At 36.5% G+C, this 22,155-nt stretch overlaps 1 protein-coding gene across 1 annotated transcript in view; it reads left to right on the plus strand.

The window, feature by feature from the left end:
- The window catches only part of TMCO3 (transmembrane and coiled-coil domains 3), a 70,817-nt gene that overhangs the window by 32,202 nt on the left and 16,460 nt on the right, over positions 1–22,155 (plus strand). The window contains exons 5-9 of the mRNA XM_001373872.5: positions 471–599; positions 5,757–5,849; positions 11,072–11,258; positions 13,419–13,536; positions 19,304–19,499. Of these exons, the coding sequence (XP_001373909.2) occupies positions 471–599; positions 5,757–5,849; positions 11,072–11,258; positions 13,419–13,536; positions 19,304–19,499 (723 nt within the window). The remainder of the gene's footprint in view (positions 1–470; positions 600–5,756; positions 5,850–11,071; positions 11,259–13,418; positions 13,537–19,303; positions 19,500–22,155) is intronic.

Consider the following 22,155-nt stretch of genomic DNA (forward strand, 5'->3'; position numbering starts at 1 on the left):
AGTAATTTCAGAGAAACAGAAATAATTGGGCAAGTGCTGTGAAGGATCATATCATTGGCTAATAGAGGACCTATCTTCTGTTTTAGTCTGTTTTTCTTCTTTAGACTTGCTTCAAAAAATAAAAATAAGGGGAGCAGCTGAGTTGCTCAGAGATTGAGAGCTAGATCTAGAGGTCCTGGGTTCAAATTTGGCTTCAGACACTTCCCAGCTGTGTGACCCTGGGCAAGTCACTTAACCCCCATTGCCTAGCCCTTACCACTCTTCTGCCTTGGAACCAAATTGGTTCCAAGGCAGAAGGTAAGGGTTACTTTTAAAAAAAAAGTTAAAAATTTCAAAAGGCATCCTCTGGTGACCTTGAACAAATGAAAAAATTAATAATGGTACTCACTGCCATGTAATCCACCTAAAAAGAGTATTCTTGTTCATTCAACAGTTATTTTTATGTGTTTTTTATATATTCTTATTTTTAGGATATTGTTACCATAGGAATGTTATCTTTACCATGTGGTTGGCTATGTACAATGATAGGATTGCCAACAATGTTTGGTTACATTATTTGTGGTGTACTACTGGGACCCTCAGGATTAAACAGTATTAAGGTAAGAATAAATTGTATGTGCTCTCTAAAGATTGTCTGAAAAATAGACTAAAAATTGTTTTGCTATCTGTGCTGAACATATCTGTTTTATATTTATTTTCTTGTATAATGTTGGCAATTTAATTTTAAAAGCATTTAATAAGCACCTACTGTGTTAGGCTTTACAAACATAAAAAAATGAAACAATGTTTACTCTCAAGGAATTTATTTTTAGGCACAAGCCTGCTAGAAACATTTCAATATTAATGTAATATTCTGTCATAAAGAGAAGTGTCCAAACTGGCATAATTCTCCTATGTCCTCCAGTAGATTTCTCTGCCCCAGGACAATTTTAAGTAAGATTTATAAGATTCTCAAAAAAGAAAATTAAGATATGTAAAATGCCATTTATGGGGCTGATATTCCACAATAGTAAAGTAACCATTTATAGTTGAGACCACCATTTCATTCCTTCCTGGACCATTCCCTTCTAAAAATTCTTCATTTTCCTCTTAGAGATTAGTATCAACAATCTCTTTGAAATACTAGAAGAATTCCCCTGGAATAAAGTAAAAGGCACTTCTTTTGGATGGATCATAGGCTAATGCTTCAAAGGATAAAGACTAGAAATTCTCTTTGGTCAATTTTCAATTTCCATTCTTTATTACCTTCCTTAAGCTACCATTTTCAAACAGGGAAGTTGAGAAAGGGATTTTTACTTTTTATCAAATTTATATAGAAAAAAATCTAGAAGATTTTTTTAGATGTAGATGTTTTTCAGTCATGTCCAACTCTTTGTGATCCCATTGTGGGGTTTTCTTGGCAAAGATACTGGAATGGTTTACCATTTCCTTTTCTAGCTCATTTTACAGATGAGGAAACTGAAATAAACAAGGTTAGGTGACTTGCCCAGGCTCAAACAGAGCTAATAAATATCTGAGACCAGTTTTGAACTCATATCTTCCTGACTCAAGGCCCAGTATTCATAGATTGTATACTTATTATTTATTGAATCCAACAAATCTTGTCAAGTACTACAACTATTATATCCTCATCTTAAAATTTGGTTATAAGAGTCAGAAAGTCCACTGGTTTCAAAAATACTTAATTGTGAAATAACTAGGATCCTTGGGAGTTTGAGCTCCCACATAGCAGTATGTACCACTTGGTCCTCCACATGTACTTCTGAGTTCCTGAGGCAGGGCCCAGACCTTCATGGGACCTTGTGCCTTGTGAATGCCTGAATTCCTAGCCTGTGTAAGGATTAAAATTTAGGGGAGACTGAGGCAGGTAGAAATTAGTTTCTCTCTGCAAGGAGTATTATCTTTTTATGAGGTTTATTAAAGGTTAAGGATTAAAGAAAATACATACTAAGAAAGCACATGCCTAGGCCAGAGAGGCCTAGACAAGATAACCTCACATCATGAAAGAGACACGTCTGCTCCAAAACGGAAGTCCAAAAGAGGCCGAGCCTATTCACAATCAGGTTTAAATACCCCATCTCGCTCTCGGCCCAGGTGAGAATTCAGTGAGATTTGAGGGCATTCTGGGGAAGTGGAGCAAGGATTTCTGGGGATTGAAGTCCTGGATTCGAATCTATTTTTACACCTGAGAACCTCTGGTATAACTGGCTAGTCTCGATAAGTGAATGAAGTCAGTAAATATTAAGCACCTACTATGTGCTACTATGTTAAGTGCTGGGGATACAAGGAGCCCACAGACTATTGGAGGAGACACTTTGTAAACAGCTATGTATAAACAAGCTCTATGCAGAAGAAATGGCAGATAATGATCTAACATGGAGGGAAATCAATAAAACCTTCTGGTAGAAAGTGTAACTTTCCCTGAGACTTGAAGGAAGCCGGGAAAAGAGAGGACCATCATTGAAGATTCCTGGCGCCAGGAGATAAGTGTCTTGATGGAAGAATCGTGTTTACTTGATCACACAGTTCACAATTAGCTCTCACTTCTCTCTCCCATAATAAGAATCGATCAGTTACTCAATAGACATTCATTAAGTAGCTCCTCTTGGTGTAGTTCCCAGCGCAGAGGGAACGCAAGTGACTCGGGGGAGGGGAATGGAGCTTGGTGGCGCAGGCAGAAGGCCCTCTCGCGGGCTGGCCTAGGAAAAGAGGCCAACGCTAGTTCCTGCCCTCCGCGGGGAGAGGCCCCGGGCCAACACGTGTATCCAAAACATCTGTAGAGAGGACAAGTCGGAGAGTATCGGCAGAGAAGTTGCCTGTAGAAGATGGGAGGAGTTGGCGCAAAGGAGGGAGAAGGACTCTGAATGCCAGACAGCATTTTGCATTTCCTCCTGGAGGGACTAGAAGTCACTGCAGGTTCCTGGGGACCGCTGGTGCAGGACGTGATTGGGAAACCGCTCTCTAAAACCAGGCCTTGGACACCGCCTGAGAGCCTCGGAGTCCTGGGAAGCGACAAGGCAGTACAGAGGCATTTTTACGCTCCCGGACGGGCTCTACACAGCCTACTCTCTTTCCCAACATTTACTCCTGTGACAAGGTATCAGTAGAGTGCCCTTCTCGGAGCACGAGCACCAGAAACCATGCTTATATCGAGAGCCTCACAAAATACAGATGACGTCATGCCAAACAGAGCAGGTGTCAGCGCTAACAATTTGTACATTAAACATGGACATTTTGAGGACTGATGTAGGAGGACTTAGCACATATGTTCTTAAAAGAATACCTTGGGGGGCAGCTGGGTGGCTCAGTGGATGGAGAGCCAGGCCTAGAGACGGGAGGTCCTGGGTTCAAATCTGGCCTCAGGCACTTCCCAGCTGTGTGACCCTGGGCAAGTCACTTGACCCCCATTGCCCAGCCCCGACCACTCTTCTGCCTTGGAGCCAATACACGGTGTTGATTCTAAGACAGAAGATGAGGCTTAAAAAAAATACATTTGCAGCCACTGATTAAGGATGTGATATGCAAAGATTCATAATAAATGCAGCTGGTTATTTTACGTAGTATATCTCACATTTCTTCCAGAAGGGATTATTGTGTTCTGGAGGTGGTAGACATACTATTACAGAGTCACCCTGGAGTAGTTACAGCCTCCTCTTTGGGCAGGAGACAGATGACTAGCACAGTTATTCTCTTCTTTGCCTAGGATTCCATGAATGCAAAAGTTCATTTACAATGGAATTCATGAACTCAGTATCGAAAGACCTGGTTTTCAGCAGCTGTTTTGTGGTTAACAGTAATTGGATTATAAACCTATTTTAGCAGTTTTTCTTGTGACCGCTCAGTTGATCAAGGCAATTTCAACACGCTCCTTTATTTCCCTTTTTTTAATTATTATTTTTTAAGCTCTTACCTTCCATCTTAGAATCAGTATTATATTTTGGCTCTAAGGCAGAAGAGCAATGAGAACTTAGGCAGTGGGATAGGAAGTGTCTGAGTTCAGATTTGAATCCAAGACCTTCCATCTCCAGGCCTGAGTCACCTAGCTTGTCCCCAAACCTTTTCTTTTTCAAGCTTAAATATAGAATTAAAAGAATAGTACCTGCAAGGCACGATTGATTATTAGACCTAGATAAAGAAGGGGGGGGAAGGTTGCCCTAGGTCCATGCTGACTCTACCAGGCACAGGAATTTGAGTCCTACTGGCACCATTTAACTATCGGAAGAAAAAGATGAATACTTTGTTTTAGGGAGAGAACTGCTAGGTAATGAATGAGTCAGGAGGCCTGAGTTTGAATCCAACCGTAGACATTTACTATCCATTTGAGCCTGGGCAAGTCACTTAACTTCTCCTGACCCCTCAATTTCCTTATTGGTAAAATGAGCATCATAATAGTACAGACCTCACAGAGTTGTTATGAGGATCAAATGAGATAATACATATAAAGTGCTTTGCAGTTCTTAAAACTATGTAAATGGTAGCCACATAAATATTAATGTAACAATACTCAAGCCATTTCCGGCTTAGAGAGAGATCTAAGTTGACATGGTTCCCCCATGCCCTCCAAAATGTCTGTCTCAAGACAATTTTGGTTAACATTTATTTGTATCTTGAACAAAGAAAAGGTGATTATAAATTCAAATATAGTTAGTGTAGTCACCACTCAGTTCCTTCCAAAACATTTTATTACTGTAGTCATACTTGTAATGACAAAAAAACTAGAAAAAGAATTTGTGCCCTGTAATTCAGGAATGGATGAACAAACTGCTCCAAGAATTCAGCATGATATTACTGCTACTTAAGAGTACGGAAATGAATTTAGAGAAACATAATAAGACATATGAAGTTTATTGATCTTAAAACAAACTGTACATAATGATTATAACTGTGAATAAAAACTATTAAATGGCATGAAAAAAATCCCAAGACCAAATACAGTGAATGATATTCGTGTTATTAGAGTATATATTCTTCCTTTGTGATAAATCAGTTATAAAATTGAAGAGTAATGTATATTAGATTATTTTACTTAACTTTTTTCAGGGAAAACATTTTGTGAGAGAGGGAGTATTTTTTCTTAATTGAAATCTGTCATGATAGCAGTTAAAAATAGTATGAGTATTTCAAGGGGGGAAGGGAATTGGTAACTGCCCCCAAGTTTTTGAAGGGCTGTCATGTAGATGAATTAAATTTGATAATTTGTAAGAAGCATATCATATTCTAGTTATATTTTGGCATCACTTGGTTAAGAAAAAAACAAAGTTTTTCAGTTCTTTGTGCAGTAACAAGTATTACTTAAATCTTTTACAGAATTCCTTTATACAAATCCTTATGGTGTCAGTATGTTAGATTGATTTAGATTACACTCCTGAATTTGAAAAAATATGGTAATAAAACCTTATTTTTATTTAACTATATTTCTGAGCAATTTCAAAGTGCTTTTGAATTTAAAATTTTTCTTTTTTGAAATGACAAGCCATTATTTTTAGAGCTCATTCCTATTGTTTCATAAAATACATTTGGAAATAAAGTATTTGGCTATTAAAGTTATGTACTTTCTATACTGACAACTTAGTTTCTGAAAAAAATTAATTTACCTCAAATAAGAGAGACTTGTTTTCAACTGGAACTTTATCTTACTTATATTTTATCATAATATTGGGACAGGCCCATTAAATCAGCCAGTGATAAACTTTTAAATATAGGCTTTACACAGTAAACACAGATTTATTTATGATTCTTGTGTCTTTGTTTCATAGTCTATTGTGCAAGTGGAGACATTAGGAGAATTTGGTGTGTTCTTTACTCTCTTTCTTGTTGGCTTGGAGTTTTCCCCAGAAAAGTTGAGAAAGGTGAGTGAGAATTTTCTCTCCAAATCATACTGTGTACCTGAAATATCTTTGTACAATGTATTGGGACCATTCATCCTCTTAACTATTTAAAACTTGTTCAATTTGGGACTGTGCTATGATTTAAACTATGTAATCAAGTAGTCTTGAGTTACTTTAAACAAAAGGTCATATTAAGTAGCATTATTAGTTCTTAACATTAAGAGAATATAACAACCCAATGGAGGAAACTACATGTAAATGAAATCTAGAAATGTAAATGCATCAGACTTCAGATAATAATTGAGGAAGAACATAGTTGATTTGAAAATTTGAACTCTAGAAAGCTACAAAACTGTTACAAATAGAAATAAAATTCTAAATGACACATATCCTATAAGTAATTCTAAAATTTATTTTATGTTTAAAAAATATCTGAAAGGTAAGTAGTTGTTTAGACTATATGTGAAGAGTTGTTAAAATTAAAAGGAGGTGGTTATTTTCTTCTAAATGAGCCCACCCTGTGAAATATTCCTTTCAATACTGAGGTCTTTAGCAATGAAAATGAAGTTAAGTTGTTAGTAAATTTAAAACCTGCTACTTTGAATACTTTAATTTTGCCTTTAAAGGGCTGCCATTCTGAGCCCTCTGTCATCGCTGCCCAAATAATCTGGTATTTCTTCATTTGTTTTCTTCATATCCCCCATGTTTTCTTACTATCACTACATAGTACATAGGTGACACAGTGGAAAACAGTACTAGAGCTGAAGTCAGAATATTAGGATTCACATTGGAGTTTTGCCACTTACTACTGAGTTGCAGCAGTGAGAGTTGCAGCAAGTCATTTTCCTTCTAGCGAGTTGCTTGCTTATGTGTAAAGTGAGGGAATCTGAATAAATCACAGGAATAGAATCTCAGAGTTGGATGAATCTTCAAAAGCTGTTTAGACTAACCTTATAAGAACAAGATTCTGTGCTATTACATACTGGATAAGGCAGTCCTTCCTTGAAGAACTTAAGTGAAGGAGAACCTGCTACAAGCTGAGGTAGCTCACATCACTTTTAGATAGCCATAATTCTTAGAAAGCAATACTTGGCATTATTGCCCGTCCTTTCCTCCTAGATACTCTCGACTTTCTGGATCTTTGTTCCATTACTCTCTCCCTTTCTGGTCACCCCTCAGACTTCTTTGATGGATCACCGTCTTTGTCGTGCCTTTTTAATTGTGGATATATCCTATGAGAATAGCCTGGGTTCTCACCGCTCTTTCTATATTCTTTCAGTGTCTCTTGAGCTGTCATATGTTCCGCTCTCCTCTCTCCAGATCACTCCTAGATCTGTACAGAGCCCTAGCCTCTCCCCAATAGCTTCAGCACCATCTCACCAACAGCCTGCTGCACATCTTTCTACTGGAGTTCCTATAAGTACCTCAAACTCAGCATATCAAAAACAAGATCCTTTTATCTCTCTTATCCCCCCCCCCCCCCACTCTGGCCAATCCACCCTCCTTTCCTAACTTTTGTATTTGTGTGGAGGCACCACCAATGTTTCAGTTACCTTCATTTACCGTCTAAGTCATCCTTGACTCTTCAGATTCCCTCAGCTCCTATCTCCCGTTGTCTAACCTTGCTGATTCTACCTCTTCCACGGCCATCCTCTACTCTGTATTTAAACTGCCATCATTGCCATCTTATTGGTGTCTCTTCCTCAAGTGTCTCCCCTTTGCAGTCCAGTTGCAGTTATCCACACAGCTGCTAAACTGATTTGCCTTCGTCTTAAATCTTTTCCTTTCACACTCTGGCCCCTGGCTCCTTCCTGTTCATAGTCCCCCTGTCCTCCCTCTCCAGCATCAGCTACGTTCCCACTCACTAGTCGAGGCAGGCACGTTGGACTATTCCTTGCTTCCCATCGGAACTTTCAGGTTCTTCCTCCATCTCGGTTCATTCCACACGGGTCTCCCACCCCGTCACAGTTCTCGCAGCTGTTCTCTGCCAGCCTTCACAATGTCCCCCGTCTATTTCTTCTCAACCCTTGCCTTGGATTAGGGGACTTCATTGTACATGTTGAAAGTCCCTCAAGCTCCCTCACCTGAGGCCTTGCTCCTCCGCCCACGTCAGCGGCACTGAAGATGGCCTTACTCTTGAGCTTACAGTCATCGCCAAATGGACTACTTCTCATCTGACCACAGTCCATCATCCTACCTGGTATCTCCGACTGTTCTTCATTCTCAGTGTGTCTTCCAAGCCTTCAATCCTTCCGTTCTTTCCCATTACCTTTTTCTACCTATATTCTCTTCTCCTCCCCACGTGGACCCCTTGGTGAACAATGCTTTGGTGTAAGGTTAAGTATTTATAATGTAATATGTTTTGAAGGGTTTGGGGAATTTATTACAAAAATAAAAAATTTTTAAAGTAACCCAAAGGTCAAATGTATGATGAATGATTGTTTTATATAGATTATGGTGTTCCTGAAGATGGTTTGTGAATGAGAAAAGGAGTAAAATAATTTACCAATGACATATAGAACTTGAAAAGGAATAGGGTTTATCTTGTAGCAAGATCTTGATATTTTGAAACAGTTGTCTTTCAGTTTTTTTAATGTAGCTCTTGTGGAGGATCATTGAAAAGATATTGGACGAGAATTATACAGAAGAGTTTGAGGTGCTAAGATCTTTTACTAGTTAGTCCAGTGAGAGCACAGATTCATTCAAGAATTTTAACTATTTATCTCTATTACAGAGTACTTTGTAATCAGGAAAAGGGTCATTTAAAAAGTAATTGCCTGCCAAGTGCCTAACACAGCTTTTACACATAATAGGAACTTCCTAAATATTTGTGGAATTAAATTAAACCCCTGTACTTTTACCATTTCACTTCTCCTAAGCAAAAATAGAACCATTCTACCTGTTATTCAGAAAAGTAATTTTAATTAGGTGATCTTGAAGATCTTTGTTTCATTGAAGTGACACGAACTTTAAAGAATTGAAAATTGCCACTTTCAAGATGAATTTGATTATTCTGCATAGTCTGCTTTTCTATATGTTCCCATCACTTATACTTTTTCCATGTTTTTTTAAATTTTGGTTGTCTCATAAACATATCTACTCAATGAGATGTACAACATCCACTTAATTATGAATAAGGGAAAATAACTGGGCAAAAAGTCAGAGACGAGAGTGGCAAACACAAGAGGCCTTTAATAGGTGTTGAACTGACCATGAATTGAACTAACTGTGCATCCATAACCTTTTTTCTGGGCTCCATATGTAAAATAAGAGGTTGGATAAATAAATTTTACCCCTTCCTACTCAAAGTTTCTGATTCAGTTCATATCATTTCACAGGTTTTGTTTTATGCTGAACCAGTTTCCTTATTGCCACAAAAGTACTTAATGCCACCTTGTGGCCATTCAGTGTATTTTTGGAATCTCAGTCAGTGAAAGGTAATATTCAATCATTAGACAAGGTATCTAATGGCAGTCTACTTTTAAACTGGGAAAGAGGAATTTTGATTTTTAAAAGAAAAAATTTTTAAATTAAAAACATTATTAAAAATCCTTTTTAAAAAAAGATTCCCCTAGTCTGAAATAATCCTTTCCTTCTTTGAACTCCTTTAACAATTAGTATAATAGTTTTAAAGCAGTGAGAGACTATGGGGCATTTATGATTCAGCCCTCTTATTTTACATAAAAAGACACCGAGAGAGGTAAACTTGCCAAAGTTCCCAAGGACAATACGTGTTGGGCAGGATTTGAACCCGTGTTCCGCTGTACCACGCTGCCTCCCTGTTATCAATATCTCTCCTAGATGGCTGTATCACTTATTTGGCAAATACATCACCTCTCCTGCAGTGTTACTTAATGTTTCCCATGTTGGACAGCTGTGCTAGAGTATAAATCCCTCGTGGGCAGGGACCGAGATTATAGGCTGTCATGTTGATGGGTATAGACGTTGTATCTGCATGTTGGATTTATAGGCTACGTTGTCAGGATCTTGGTGCATAGCAGAATTCACTAGACATTTCTTCTGTTTCCTGATCAAAACGAGTCCCATTTTCAACAGCTTTTAAAATGTAAACTTTGATTTTAAAAAATAGCCTTTAAAAGTAAAAAAGCAACTGCTTTTCAGCTCATGTTCTTTGGGAAATTACTATAAAATGAGGGAATTTGGCAGATCTGTGATTTCTTAGGTGGGTGCGTATGTGAAGCAGCAGCTGCGCCCAGTGAAATCGCGGGCTTGTCGTCAGGACCCCCGCAGTCCGCCACCGGGAGTCTACCTGAGGCCCCAGGGACCGTGCGTTAGTGTTTTAGGATAGCTCGGAGACCTGGCCCTGGCTGCATGGCGGTTAGGGGCTTTAAAACCGGGTCTGTGGTCTCACTGGCATAAATGCCTCCCGAACGCGCTTCTGTCCGTGTCATCGGCTCTGCGATTTGTGCTCTTAAGGAAGGGCCCTGACAGGTGATGGAGAAAGCGCTTGAACCCTTGCCTGGGGCGCGGACTGGAGCCCGCTGCAGCCTGATGATGGGCAGACCTGTAGCCACCCTTGGGAACATGACCGCAGTGCCAGGAGACCTCCGGGGGGGGCTCGGCTACCCGGCTAGGGCTGCGGCGTGCCCGGAGCCTGTCTTCGGGCCTCCCGAGCTCTTCTCCGGGACGCGGCGCTGCCCCGCAGGGTCTCTGGGCGTCTGTGAGGGTCGTGCACAGAACTGCGGGCTACGACGCCTTACAAATGACAAGTCGCACAGAGGCACCCAAGGGAAACGGGCACGGCTTGGAAGCGAGAGCTGTCCAGCTCCCGAGAGAGCCGCCTGGGCCTCACGGATGGATGGCGGCCTGCGGCTGTATCCACTCCTAGGAGAGGTCTGGAGCTTTGTTTTCTGATAGAATGGCTTATAGAGGGACAGCCTTGGTAGGAGCCTTGAATGTCTCTCCCAATGCCCAGGACAGTGGCTGGGGCTGCTTTACCTCACGTAGCACTTTAAGCTTCACAGAACCCTATAAGGCGGGGCAGGGCCCTTCACAGACAGAAATGGGAGGCCAACAGCCAGTGAGTGCCCAGACCAGGACTCCGTACTGCCTTCAGTCAAGGTGAGCGTATGTTCATGCTTAGCCGGGAACATTTTGCTGATGTGTTCAATGCAAACTTTAAAGATGCAATCCAGTTTTACTTGTATATGGCACCTCAGGCTTTGGAAAGGAGATATCCTATTAAGTTATTAAAATATTTAAATAAATGTGTTCTCTTTAAGGTATGGAAGATCTCCTTGCAAGGCTCATGCTATATGACATTCCTAATGATTACATTTGGCTTATTGTGGGGACACTTTTTACAAATCAGACCCACACAAAGTGTTTTTATTTCTACTTGTTTATCCTTATCAAGCACACCCTTGGTGTCCAGGTTCCTCGTTGGTAGTGCCCGAGGTGATAAAGAAGGTAGGTGATATACTGTTACATTAATTTCTTCAATTACATAGAAAGTCAGTTTATTTTATAAATCAGTGGTTAAGTCAAGCAATAAAAGCATTAAGACTTTTCTTCTTAGGTCTTGACTAAACTTTTGGTTGTATCACAAATGGAATTGAGCTCCTCTAAATTCATCTCCTTCTTACTACTGGCTTTGAAAAATGTAGCCTTATAAATTATAGTTTGTAGTCCTGAAAGAAATTAAGTTTTAAAAAATAAGTATGTAATACAATTATGATTTATGATACTGGTACTACTACTATTGATGCTTAATACTCCTAAGTGATGTAAGGACTGATAAAAATGCTGTTTGGCTTAAAGCATTTCCAAAATCTATTTCTCGAATTTGGTTGGTGATTATTTTGCAGTTTTGATGAGCTTTAAAAATATATAGTAAATATAAAAGATGCAGAAAATTATGAGAGAATCAAAGATGTAAAATGTTTCCAAATTTTAACTAGAGTGTTTCAGACCCTTGGATTTTAATTTTGTACTCTAAATCCTGTAAAACCTCTTAAAAAGATTAGCAGACTTAGCATGGAATAACCCTGCTGTGGTAGAACGATTTTTCAGAGGCTCAGCTAGATATAAGTGAGATGAGTGAGGCTGGGTTAATGTTGCTACTGATTTGCTACCATTATCTGGTAATCGGTGTGCACCGAGTTCCGTCTTTGCTTACAGCCAAACTTGTGACAGATCCTCTGTCAATCTCCCTGCCAGGCCCTCCATGGGAGCCCTTAAATCAGGAAAGAAATAATATAAGTGGAAAAGCTGCTGAATTTAGAGTGAGAGAGACTTGATTTTGAATTATGAGCTTTGCCACTTAATGATCTCTTTGCTCTTGGGCTCAATCTTTTTTTTTTTCCCTTTGGCTTATCTATAAAATGGGTGGACTAGATGACTTAAAAGCCCCCTTCCACCTCTAAATCTATTATCCTTTTTTCCCCCTTAAATCGCAGTCAGTGTGAAGAACTAAACCTTAAATGATGTTTTTAGCTGATAGTGTACTAGTTATAAAATATAAAAAATAGTGGCTGAATTTTAGTACAGATGACAGGACTTGTTTTAGGAATGTGGTCTTCATATATACATAATCTCTTATAAAATATGCATTAAGTTTTTCCTCAAAACATTTTTTAAAAAATGTATCACTACTGTTTAAATATATTTTGGGGGGTATATTTAGATGATGTGTGATTAAAAAATTATTTCAAGAAAGGCTGTCATATTCCTTGGTTTTGAATATTGAGTACCGCTGCCAATACTTTGCAGATTATTAGATTCATAAAACTCAAGTATGTGAAATAGATTCTACTGCTTGTGAATTCAGGCCCCTGATTTAGATGCTCCAAAAGTGACTCAGAGCAGAGGCACTGCTTATATTTGTAAACCAGGATAATTCTAGTTACACGGTGTAATAAAAAATAGTTATCAAAACCAGAATGGTCCTTTTCAAAATACAGCCATCTCGGGGTTTTCTTGTTAAAGTACTTAGCAAATATAAAATGGTTAGTTTTCAAAAACAACTTTCTTCTCTGTTCTTTCCCTTACTTGTGCACTTTTACCAGCATTTTATTGTTATTTCTGAACCACTCACCTTCAAATCTACTTTCTCTTCTTGCACACATTTTCTTTTGACTTTATGTTAATTGTGCAAACGGTGATGGCTTTTTAATAGGAACACTGCTCTTGTTGGCAAGAGAACTTAAAGCTTTTTTAAGGGTTTAGAACGAGCTGGGGTTGAGAGTAGAGATATAGGTCAGGCTATTTTGATTAGCTCAGAGACAAAATATGGATTAAGAAAAATCTGCTTATCCACATTTCTGGTACTGAATGAAATTTGTCATTGATTCAAATACAAAAATATCCCCACCATTGTTACTTGTGAAAAGGTAATATAGGCATATATAAATGATGTAAGCAACTTTATTCCAGAAAGCCTTATTAAAATATCATCTGGAATATTTGACTATTTTCTCATGAAAAAATTAACGTCTGCATTGTTCTTATGTGGTAAAAAAAACAGTGATTAAAGTTTCAGAGCAAATCAGCATGACAGTATTTACATTATAAGATATTTTATACTACCTTAAATGTGTATTTTTAATACCTTTCTTTATTCTCAAATAGGTGATATTGACTACAGCAGTGTGCTCCTTGGCATGCTGGTAATGCAAGATGTACAGCTTGGATTATTCATAGCTATTATGCCAACTCTCATACAAGCAGGAGCTAATACATATTCCAGGTTAAACTTTATTATATTTCCTACTACAGTTTATTATTTTCAGATTAGTTATTCATGAAATATTACTGAAAATGAAAATCTTCTCAGGGTATAGCTATCTAGATCTCCTCGTATGTTTTTGTTGTTTTTCAGTCTTTTTTAGTCATGTATCCCATTTGGGGTTTTCTTGGAAGAGGTCATATAATGGTTTGCTGTTTCCTTCTCCATCTCATTTTACAGATAAGGAAACAGAGGCAAACCAGGGTAAGTGATTTGCCCAAGTTCACACAGTTGGTAAGTGTCTGAAGCCAGATTTGAAGATGAGCCTTCTTGACTCTGAGCCCAACACTCTATCCACAGTCCTACTTAACGGCCCCCTCGTATTTTAGCTTATGATTTTTCCAACACTATAATTCTGTCTGTCTTAGTAAAAATGAATTTCCAAACTTTAAAAAAGGGTTTCTTTTTTATTTGGAGGTTGATTAGGATTCATGTCAGGGGAAAATAAATTCATGAAATGAATTAGGAAAAATGAAAGCTAGATGGCAAAATGAAATACTCCTGGCAGGTTTTGTTACAGTAGTTCTTGTAAAAAAGTAAGCGTAACATTTGGTAGCTATAGTGTTGGGCTTGAACCTACCTATATGTTCAAATCTAGGTTTAATGGCTTTGGCAGCCCTGGGCTAGTGCCTGTGCCCCAGGGCAACTCCCTGCAATTAATCTAATCTGGGAGTTCTCTGCAGTAGACTACTGATTAATTAGGTATTTTTATTACCTTTTAAAGAATCTTACTATTGTTCTACAACAGATGGGAATCACATATAACAATAATATAAGTGATTAAAAGACAAATTTAATGATGCAGGCAGCATTGTCAGTTTAAAATATTGGTATATATGGCATTACTTCTTTTTGGAGAAATGGGGACAAGATTCATGCTTCTAATTCATTAATGTGAAAAACTGAGGGTTTGTAATATCTCCACAATTTATAGTCTCAGAGATTTGTCTGGGGCAGGGGAAGTTTAAGTGACATGCTTACAATCACACAGCTAGTACGTGCCAGGGCAGCACTTTAAACCAAGGATGGGCAGCCAGCCCACTTACCCATGATGCCTCACTGCTGCTCAAAACATGACTAGAACTGATTTCCTAACAATAAACATACAAGAAATTTATACAACCCAAAAAGGGTTCTTTTTCACAAAAGTCAAGAATCTTTTATTAAGTGTCTACTGTGTACCAGGCACTAGGATAAGTGCTGGGAAAAAAAGAAAAAGACAGAAACGTGCTTTCAAGAAACTCACAGTCAAATGGGCTAGACAGCAGGTATACAGCTATGTACCAAAAAGGATATTTGCAGAATAAGTTGGAGCTAGTCTCAGAAGACAGGCCCTAAGATTAAGTAAGGCCAGGAAAAGCTTCTTGCAGAAAATAAGACTTGAAGGAAGCCAGATGAGGAGGGAGAGAATCTAAGCATGGATGAGAGCCAATGAAAAGACTCAGAATCAGGAGATGAAGTGTCTTGTTTGGGGATAAGCAAGGCAGCTAGGGTTGCTGGATTTCAGGGTGCCTGGAAGAAGAGGATGGGAAAGGAGGAGGGAACTAGTTTATAAAGGGCTTTAAAGCCAAACAGATGGCTCTATATTTGATCTTGGAGGTCTTAAGAAGCCAATAGTGTTTCCTGAGTAGAGGGGTGACATGGTAAGACCTGTGCTTTAGGAAGACTACCTTCCTAGCTCACAGGAAGATGAGTTGCAGAGGCAAAAGACTTGAGGCAGGGATACCGTTACTAGGATGTTTCAGTATTCCAGGCAGGAGATGAGGATCTGTACCTGGTTGGTGGCAGTGTCAAAACAAAGAACGATATATACAAGACATGTTGTATATACAAAAAAACAAATCAATGGGATTTGGCAACGGATTGTTCTATAAAGAGTGAGAGAACACGAATCAAGGATAACACTAGATTGTGAATGTGGGCGAGGGGACCCTCCACAGCCATAGGATTTAGGTCATCTTGAGTTTAAGGTGTTTACTAGACATCTATTTGGAGATGTCCTGTAGGCAGTTTTGCTAGCAGAACAGAAGCTCTGGCAGATTCAATCAAGCTGGTAAGGCTTCAGATATAAATCTAGAAAGGGGCTGCTTGCCATCCAAGGACTAGGTAAACTAAATTCTGAGAGGTTCATTATCAAATTGGCCATTGGGGAGGATTCATTTTTTTCTTTATGAGAACTATCGAAAACCACTTACTAAGTTATCAAGGGATTGCAGTTTTTTGTCAGTGGAAGCATGTCTGCATTGATGAAATTGATGAATTCTAGGTGGATGATTCAGAAATTTACAACTTAAAAATATTAATAAACAAACTCATTGATATGAACAGTTAAACTTTATGAAAAACACAATTTTCAGAAACCTTTGATAAAAAAGTAATGACCCCAAGTTATGTGCAATAACTAGCAAATAAAGGCATCCTGAAACATTTTTTTAATTGTGACATTTAGCATAATTAATGTAGGAATTTATGTTGTCTTTATTTTTAAAGTCAAGTAACTTAGCCTTTGTAGTTTCAAAGAAGAATTCTCATAGATATGTTGATCAAAAAATTTATTACATGCCTAATATGTTCCAGGTACTGTGTCCTTACGTGTTTTGTTCTCTCTCTCTCTCTCTCTCTCTCTCTCTCTCTCTCTCTCTCTCTCTCTCTCTCTCAAACAAATCAATAAGCATGTGTGCTTGGCATGTCTGTATACATTTGTACATACCCACTTAAAATATAATCTGGCTAATGAAAATTTGACCAAGATCTGTGTGTTAGTTTCTATAAATATAGAAACCTTTTATACATATTCTAGGTTTTGAGTTTTGAGTATGCTATGATTTGTTACTTGACTTGGGAAACCACATTTGGGAATCATAGAATTAGAACTGGAAGGTACTTAAAGATCATTTAGTCCAACCCCCTAATTTTACAGATGATGAAACTGAGATTTAGATTAGGTGGCTTGTCCAAAGTTACATGGCTAGATAGTAGAGATGGTCATTTCTTTATGAGCTAGAAGGTAGTTCACTGTCCATTAAGACTTGTGGAACACAAATGTCCATCTAATTATAATTTTCATTTTATAATCCTAAATCTAAAAAAAAGCTTTTATTTTTGCCATTTTACTAGCCACTTGTAGGAACCGGATTTCTCTCAGTACAAAATTTCAAAAATTCAACTTCAATGTCAATATACTTTGAAAGAGATGTAACAATTCATGAATATTAAAGGTGTCTGACTTCAAAAAATAAATTTGCTGGAAAATTTTTCATAAATCTCATGTGAGTAGAAAATTTTAGAAACACATGAGTTATGACAGGAATTTCTAAAGTAAAGTTTGAAGTTTGATTATTAGTAATTGTAAATACTAACTTTTTAGAGATGAAAGAGACCTGAAAAATTATCTAATCCAACTCCTGATTTTATATATTAATGAGTTCCACAAAGGTAGTGAGTAACACAGCTTTGACTAGAACCTACATCTCCCAAGCTCTCAGGACCTATGCTTTTTATATTATGGTATGGAACTCTGTTGAACTTGAGGTGGTTCTGAAAAAGAGTTGGAGCAGCTAAAAAGCAGATTAACTCTTCAGTTATCTGATATGATAGAGGACTCATTCATAGTATGAGCAACCAAAGTTTTTGAATCTATAGTTCACCCATGGGTTGAGATGAAATTGCCTTTTTTAGATTTGAGTACTTATATTCGTTGGCTTCTCAGTTAATGCGATTTTCACCGCAGGTATTCAGTCCAATAACCAGACTCTTTTCAATAGTAAAGTCAGTATTCTGAAGGAGACCATTTAAAAATATTAACTAATGATTACTTGAGTTGTTTTCAAGTAATCAAATTAAACCTATGGAATAAAATCTTTCCCCAAAATGTCATGGGTAGAAAACAGATAAAGTTGGCAAGAAATGAGTTATTTCCAAAAACTAGTTTGAAGTTTAATTTAGAAATTTATGAGACAAATGCATTTAAGTTTCAGATAGAGAGTTTTTACTATAGATCTTTGGACTTAAATAATTCTGGATTTTTCAGCTTGGAGTGTAGAGTTTATTGGAGTTCCACAGTAGCAATGAAAGTGAAGAAGGTTAATAAGATATGACTTTAGATGTTAAAAGAATCAGGTATACACACTGAGAGAAAGAATTGTGAGAGTAAAAACACAAACGAAAAACATGACTTATCACTTGTTTATATGGATATATGATTTGGGGTTTTGGTTTTAAAAGATTGCTCTATTGCAAAAATAAATAATATAGAAAAAGTGATAGAATTTGTATAACCCAGTGGAATTGCTTGTCGGCTCTGAGAGGAGAAAAGAAAAAAAGGGAGGGAAAGAAATAAATCAAATCTGGAATGTAAGTCTGGAAAAATATTTTTAAAATAAAAATTTTTTTAAAGAATCATGTATAGAGGCAGTGATAGAAATTCAAATTAGACATCTGTATTGTTTTTGCTAGTATAATGAAGTCTGAAGCTATAGGTAGAAAACTGACAGCATTTAGAAGTTATTGGGAGATGACAGATAAATAGCTTGAAATTTCTAGTAATACTTCATTTGCTTTCCTTCCCTCTTCTCTCTATTCATTCTTGGTTCCATTCTTGCTTTCTATGTCTTATGGTCCTTGCCTCAGGGTGAACTCTGATCTCCTGTACTACTGTACTACTGCCCTGTGGCTATTTGCATTTCCAACTCTACGGCTTTATGCCTGATGTACAAATAATTACTATCCCATTATCCCACAGGGTATATTTATTCCACTGATCATTATAACACTTTAGCTAGAACTGAGAGCTAAGTGCATCTTCACTCAACATATGCAAGATAGCAAAAGGTGTTTTTGTTTTTTTTTTAATGTAATTACTATAAAGGAACTAGTACTTAGTTCCTGGTATACTAGTAAAAACTGCTTATAATAAACTTTTGAAGCCCTTTTGGAGATTAAGCAAAATAAAACAGTATTATTCTCACTGTGTTTGAATCAATAATTATGTTAAATTCACTAGAAAATAAAAGGATTCTGGTTTTAAATGAGGATAAAAGAATATGCTGTTGGAAGTTTAATTAGCTGCTTTGTTGCTATGATTCCGTTAATTGTGTAACTCTGGGATATAAGTCAAACCTTGTTGTGTGTACAAGAACTTTGAATGGATATTAGTTCTTTTGTTGTATAGGAATTTTGCTACATCAAATATTGCCCCCCCCCCCCAACAGGTAGATAATAGGATTTGCATTTGAAAATCTTTTCAACACAGGTTTTTGGTCCTAACAAAGTAATTTGTTGGGGGTGCTAGGTGGCTCAGTGAATAGAACCAGACACCAGAGGTCCTGGGTCCCTAATCTAGCCTCAGACACTTACTAGCTGTGTGACCCTGGGGAAGTCACTTAACCCTAATTGCCTAACCCTTGTAAAAACTCTTTTGCATTGGAACTGATACTAAGTATAAATTCTAAGACAGATAATAAGGACTTTAAAAAACAAAAACAAAAAAACAAGGTAGTTTGTAATTTTATTTCCTATCTCTGATTCAAACTACAATATAAAAGGTAAAGTTTAGACTTAGGGATATATGATTTTGTGGATTTCATTTCAGAATTTCAAAATAAGAATGATGGTCTGGTAGTTAATTTGTAATAACATATTAAAAGAAAAAGTTGTAAGCTAATGTTAGTGGAAATGGAAGAAATGGTTTAAATGTAGAATAACATTTTTCTTTTTTGTTTCCTTACAGCATTCTCCTGGAAATACTGAGAATATTGATACTGATTGGTCAAATCCTCATTTCTCTGGTTACTGTTTTTCTTGTGTGTCTTGTTATAAAGACTTATCTTATAGGGCCATATTATCGAAAGTTGCATATGGAGAGCAAAGGAAATAAAGAAATCCTTGTTTTAGGAATATCAGCCTTCATCTTTCTAATGTTAACGGTAATTTTTACATGATAATATATTTTTTCTTACATTTGAGAAGATTTATACTCTGCTTAAAGAAAAAATACTTTGTTTTAATTAGTGATGGATCTTAAGAACTTCTATAACTCTTAAACATTACCACATTGGTCCAGATATAGGTCATACCTTGAAAGTTTTAAAAAAAATTGTTAGTGGGTAGGGTACATATGATGAAAGATAATGCTAACTTTACTCAGGGTTTCTACAAGCAAATTTTAGGGGGAAGATAGGAGCAGTAAGTTCTATACTTGGACCAATGTAGTTATTGTTACTCAATTATTTAAATTAAATTACTTTTCAAATGGAGATTATTTATAGTACCCATTGTTATTCCATAGAGTAAAATAAGTTGATTAACAAAGCTCTAAGGATCTTGTGATTTTACTTTTAAATGCTACACTAAAACTTAGTTTTTTTAATTGACATTTAAAAAGCTCTACTAAGAAATGAAATACATTAGCTCTAATTTCAAATCTGACCTTTTTCTATTTCAGACAGTTTCACATTTGAAATAAAAGTTCAGTAGTACAAAAGCAGTTTTACAATGCTAGCTTTTGGATAAAGTACAGTCACTTGAGTTGAGAGCAGATTTAAATTTTTTTAAAGTAATATGCAATTTCTTGAAGCAATAAAGAGTTCTTTTTTATGTTAATATAAAGTCACAATGGCATTTTTTACTGGGTAAAAGAGCAGTATAATAAAGGAAGTGGTACATTATGAAATTCCACCTCTGAGAGCTCCTTTCTAATAACAAAAAATTTCTAGCTACTGACTCACTGATTATATGGTTAATGGAATTGAAACTTCTAATTCCTTTTAATAAAAAAATAGTAAATAACCAGAAATGCAGAAATCAATGTTAAACCCCAAATATTCAAAGGTAAACAGGATTTTTAAATGTTTTCTTAAAGGACATATATTTCATGAGGTTTTAAGGACATAAGATGAGGGTAAAAGAAGGCAATTTAATTTTTTCTTATTTTCCATAATGTGGCCTAACTTAACACCTTCTTTATTATTTAAAAAAAGACCAAGGTTAATGAATAATTTAAAATAAAACATATATCATCACATAAGTCATAATAATTTGTATCAAAAGATAAAGGTTTAGTTTGTTAAATTGCTAAATGCAGATTCCTCTAGCTTTCTTACTAAAATTCTTTTTGATAAGCTCAAATAGTTTGTAAGTTATTTTTTAAAGAGAGAAAAAGCCTCATACCTTAACTTCTGTAAGAAAGTTTTTTTCTAAACAGATTATTTGAGCTTTTAAAAATATTTTACAAAAATGTCAAATAAGCACATTTTCACTTTACTATTTTTATATATAATATTTTTCCCAATTACATGTGATAATAATTTTTAACATTCATTTTCCAAAATTCTGAGTTACCAATTCTCTCCCTGCTTCCCCTACTTCTGAGACAGCCAGCAACTTGACCTAAGTTATATGTGTTTCACTTCACTCTTAAAAGAATTTCACAATAAGTTTATGTATTAGACTGTGTATAAATGTTGAAATTTAAAGATAGTACTTTTGTAATGATAATCACAGCACTTTATTGAGTCTATTATTTCCCAAACTATCAAATTTAAAAATATAAATCTCTGAAAAAAAAACATCCTTTTTAAAGAAAACTTTATATGCTGATATTTTGAAGAGGCCTTATTTTAAATTCACTGAATTCTACAGGTCATAGTCTAAGTTTAGTGAAAGAAAAGAAATTCTAGTCTTGAAATGTATTATTACTTTTCTCTATAAATTAGGAGAAGAGGGGCAGCTGGGTGGCTCAGTGGATTGAGAGCCAGGCTCAGAAATGGAAGTCCTGGGTTCAAAAGTGGCCTCAGACACTTCCCAGCTGGGTGACCCTGGGCAAGTCACTTAACCCCCATGACCTAGCCCTTAACGCTCTTCTGCCTTGGAACCAATACACAGTATTGATTCTAAGACAGAAGGTAAGGGTTTAATAAATAAATAAATTTGGAGAAGACATTTCTCTGAATAAAATCTACATAACTGAGACAAGAATCAATCAGTGAAAATTTTATATACTTTAAGTCTTCAGGAAGCTCTGTACACACATTTTTTCTTTCCCTAAAACGGAGCTGATTTTGTTTCTATTCATTATGTAAATTGTACATGATACAAATCATGCATAAAAATATAATATACAGATAATAACTTTCAACTCATCATCCAAAATTTTAACTACGTCCATATTTAATGAGTGGAAACATAATCTTGCATATTGGGGGGGGAAAGCACTAATGGTGAAGAATTAAATCAAGAGTCATTTGTAAGTATCTCAGATCAATAAATAATAAATCCCTAATCTGTCCTCTGTATGTAGAACTTTGAAGAAACTACAGTCCTTAAGGAAATGACATGTACAGTATACACGAATATATATATATATATATATATATATATATATCAGGTATCCCCATATAAGTAGTATGGGCAAACAATGCAGTAGAAAGTGGACAGATCAGTGTGAGCCAAAGTAATTGAGAAATGCTTTATGGGAAGCTAAGGACGTAAGAGCCTTGCAGAATGGGCAGCGTTTTTAGAGTCAAGAACAGAAAAGCTTGTCCTGACTTGTGAGAGCTGGTTGTCAAATTTTCAGCATCAGCA

Source organism: Monodelphis domestica, chromosome 8 (genome assembly GCF_027887165.1).
Source record: "Monodelphis domestica isolate mMonDom1 chromosome 8, mMonDom1.pri, whole genome shotgun sequence".
Classification (NCBI taxonomy): domain Eukaryota; kingdom Metazoa; phylum Chordata; class Mammalia; order Didelphimorphia; family Didelphidae; genus Monodelphis; species Monodelphis domestica.